The sequence below is a fragment of the Dendrobium catenatum genome, unplaced genomic scaffold (assembly GCF_001605985.2).
Source record: "Dendrobium catenatum unplaced genomic scaffold, ASM160598v2 fragScaff_scaffold_542, whole genome shotgun sequence".
Classification (NCBI taxonomy): domain Eukaryota; kingdom Viridiplantae; phylum Streptophyta; class Magnoliopsida; order Asparagales; family Orchidaceae; genus Dendrobium; species Dendrobium catenatum.
Genome location: NW_021319004.1, coordinates 197,585 through 201,801, shown reverse-complemented (window position 1 = coordinate 201,801; position 4,217 = coordinate 197,585). Strand labels below are relative to the sequence as shown.

At 34.7% G+C, this 4,217-nt stretch overlaps 1 protein-coding gene across 4 annotated transcripts in view; it reads left to right on the top strand.

Moving 5' to 3' along the window:
• Positions 1-1,936, top strand: part of LOC110094505 (alpha-mannosidase At3g26720) — a gene marked incomplete at its 3' end in the record, with an annotated part of 115,971 nt that extends 114,035 nt beyond the window's left edge. For all 4 annotated transcript variants that reach the window (XM_028694691.1, XM_028694690.1, XM_028694689.1 and 1 more), the window contains 1 exon segment: positions 1,866-1,936. In XM_028694691.1, the coding sequence (XP_028550524.1) occupies positions 1,866-1,936 (71 nt within the window).
• Positions 1,937-4,217: the final 2,281 nt, after the last annotated feature.

Here is a 4,217-nt window from a genome sequence, read left to right as displayed (position 1 = left end):
TTTCATGTTATGAATCTGTTAATAGTATGAAGCACTACAATTCAGGTTGGTCCGATGCCCATTGAAGATGGAAATGGGAAAGAATTAGCCGCCCAATTTACTACGAGAATGCGGACCAATAAGATATTTTACACAGATTCAAATGGGCGAGATTTCTTAAAGAGGGTAAAATTCATGATTTCACTTGCAGTTTATAATCATTTATTGCAGTTCTATACTACACATGAACAATTCCAGTTTCTGGTAGAACGGTTCAATTTTTTTATTTGCATTGTGTTTTACAGCTTCCTATTTAATTCATAACCTTTTTTTTTTGCTTTTACAGATTCGAAATTATAGGTCAGACTGGGTACTGCAAGTACACCAACCTGTTGCTGGAAATTATTATCCTGTAAGTTTTTATTTATACCCTAATGACTGTAAACACTCATTGATATCGGCAATTTAAATCCAATTTGAAACACCGGATTCTGAGGTCAGAAAAGAAGAGAATTCTAAAGAAGCAAACCATGTGCTTCTCTCTTAAATCACAAAGCACTCCAAACTTGTGCTTTAGTTACACCCTGCTCTTTTTTTATTGGTAATCTCTTTAAACTCAATGCATTCCAACCATGTTCTTTAGTTTTACAACCTACTCTTTGGTTATTTAATTTCTTCGGTGGATAGGTATTTTAGTTTTAATTAATTATTTTGGGTTTGTATTCTTTTTCTTTTTCCTTATTTTTCACACTTGCATTGAGATTTATTTTAGATTTAGCATCAATTATTATTGTTTCATTCTTCCTTTATTGTTTCATTCTTCATTTTTCTCTTTGGCATTTATCTTGACTATTTTGTATTGGCTTCCAGTTCTTTTTTTCATTTCCTTCATGTAGTGTGACCTGCTCATGCTTAAGTTTTATTTCATTATTTACTTGATTTGTCTTAGTGCTGATGCGTATTTTTGCTTTAAAAGCATAATAATTTACAAATGTGTGCAATTTACTAATTTAAGAGCTGCTATATTTCATGCGTTGTACTGTAAAGAAATAAAAAAGAAAAAGAGAAAGAATGAGAGAGTAAGGGAAGGAGGGAGCTTTACACTTCAGCATTATTATGCTTTCAAAGCAGTTGACATCATTCTTCCAACAAACCAGCTACTATTGTTTATGTCCATTTTTTATGCCCTAAGGCAGATATGCAGTTAGGCTGTCATGTAATTTCTAGCCACTAATGTTAACATGTAAACAAGAGATACCACTTGCTTTTGTTTATGTAAATTAATTTCTCTGTAGATAAACCTTGGGATTTACTTGCAAGATAACCGCACAGAACTCTCCCTCTTGGTAGACCGAAGTATGGGTGGTTCTAGCATACAGGATGGGCAAGTAGAATTGATGCTTCATAGGTACATTCTGCCCCGTTTATCATGTAAACTAGGACTTCCAGATTCTGTATTGAAGCTCAAATTTTGTCATCTGTTAAGCCGAAGTCTATTGCTTTCATGACGTGTGAATTGCATATGTTTCCTTGCTGCATTGGACATAGGTAGCTGGATAATTGCTCGACTGTTCTACCAATTGCTCCACTTGCGACGCTTGCAATTTTTGCTGTTTTTAAACTAAAAAACCTTGTCGTTATCTATCTCTGATCTAACCTATTTGTGTCTCTGTTCCAGACTACATTGTTTATTTTGCTGAAATGTTTACATTGGTTATGTGTAATATTGGGAGTAATAAGTTTACCAAAACCATTCCATCAGTTTGTTTTAAAGCACAACCGTTACAGTTCAGGCCTTCCCACTAAATATTAAGTGCTGTCCTCTCGACTCTTATATTACTATTTTATTGGTCAATAACTTTGCTAAACCTTCACTATTCATGTAGGAGGTTGCTTCATGATGATGGTAAGGGAGTAGCAGAGGCGCTCAATGAAACAGTTTGTGTCAATGATGAATGTGCGGGACTAACTGTAAGAAATCTTTCTTGATTGTCCATTTGAAGGCTTGTTTGTAACTACTAACATTTATTTATTTTTCTCAATTGAGAGAGAGAGGATATAAATATATTCTAATTTTTTAAATTGAAAATAGGGCACAATGTTAGTTACAGACAAAAGGCCACGTAGAAGCTAGAAAATATTTATCTTAAAGCAATGGTGGTGCAATCAGGACTCAAACTTGCATCCTCTACTTTGGAATCAGTTACCATATCATTTTAGCTATAGCTCATTGGTAATGCAGAAATTTATTATGGTTTTGTATTGTTTTGGTAATCCTGACCAAACAAGTTGCTCTCACTCTCTTTTCCTGGCAGAATCACAAGATGAAATAAATACGCTTGTATGAATTAATCTTTAAGTTTGCACATTTAAAATCATGATCCATGTCTAGTTTTAATCTAATTGAGAGTTCTATCAACTTATGCATCTTAAATCATTTGATTGTTGTGATGAGCAAACCCATAATATGTGAGATTTTGCCCGTTTTGGTCTAGCTAGTTTCATCCCAGGCTAAATTTTACTGTTTTACCCTTTGCGACTAGAGCTCGTATGTGCTCAGTACACTTAGGCTTAATTGTGAATTTTTCAAATTGATTTCACCTATTACACAAGTCTATTTGAAGCCTCTTTTTGTCTAGAACTTAACCTCAAAGATCTCTCAATTCTCTCTTTGGGCCACCCTTTTTGGACCCGAGGTGTCACAAGTGTTGGGAGAGGTGAAACCTATGCAAACACAGAGAGGAAAAAGAAAAATAGATCATCACACAAGAATTATATTTAAGTTCAACAAATTGATGGCATTTCTTGTTATTATCATTACAAATTTAACTATTGATTGTGGAGAATTATAACTCTAAATTTTGAAACACCATCATTGTAGGCTCTAGAAATTCATGCCTGGCTCTTTCGAGAGAGTTTATTTTCAGGTCAAATTTTCATAAGATGAATTAGATCGTAAGATAAAACACTACCTGAAAATTTCACTTTTATTTTACAAGGATTTTATGGTATTGTTCTTGGTTTCTCATAAGTGTAAGCCCCTTTATATAATTCTCTCCGAAAGATGAGAGAGATTTTATTATTATGGCTAACTGATAGAAACTTAGTGTTTAGCATATATATACTAGCATTAATTTGTCTCTACGATTTACAAGTTTACCGCCTTTAGCTTGTGAGCTTTGAAAATTTGCATCCTTGCCTGTCTGTATTTAAGGAGAGTTTTAATGGATGTTTCAGTTCAAAATTTTAGAAGGTAAATTAAATTGAAGATAAATGCTACTCATTTATTTTTCCCTCATTTCATTGATGATTTTAAGGTCTAAGTTCATGTTTCCCATTGGTGCAAGCTTATATTGGTAATTACCTCTCTTGATGATAGGAGAGCAATTTTGATTAAGGCTAGTCGTTAGGTAAACACAAAAAACTTAGTGTATTGTAGCAACAAATTTGACATTTAAGATTAGAAATTTACCACACTGCATTCAAAGTTGATGGTGGGAGAAATGATGATGAACTCAATTAAGATCTTATAGTCAGGGTCCCTAGTCTACCTAGTTAAAGGAAGTAGCCGCCCCAATTTGATCAAAAAAGTTTTGTCGATAGTCATGGGTTGTTTCATCCAAGGGTATCTTGTGGGTGGATATTTGTGTAAGAGGACAATTCAAGTTGTCTTTAGCTAATAGGGAGCTTTGGGCCATATTAAATATACCATATGATTCATTACTCAAAAGTTTTAGATGTTGGGAGAACATACGAGCTCTAGTCGTGATCCTAGTTTAATGATTCCTATCTGATAAAAAATCACTCATTAAAGGACATGTGCTTGTGTAATAACCGTGCTTGGTTGGTTCAATTGATTATGCCCTAATCAAATAGCAGGTGAAGCGGAGAACAAAGCAAGTGAGTCGAGTGGCAAAACTATAGATGCGGGAGCAATTGGAGGGACCGAATCATGCGATTGAGCAAGGAAATGTGTTGGAATGTGAAAATACTGACTCCTCGTGAGATATTCCTGATTCACTCACTCCTTTTGAACCATACAAATAGAAGAGTCTTTGAATGAGAGGAGATTGTCTAAGAGGAAGGAGCGCTGATATCGTTTAGTCTTTTGATTGCAGTCGACATCGTCAACTGATGATGATGAAAGAGGAGTCGAAGAAACTGATGGAGGGCTCTTCTCTATAAATTAGAGAAGAGAGGGAGGAGTTGATCGAGGGAGAAGGAGAAGGATTGTGCTG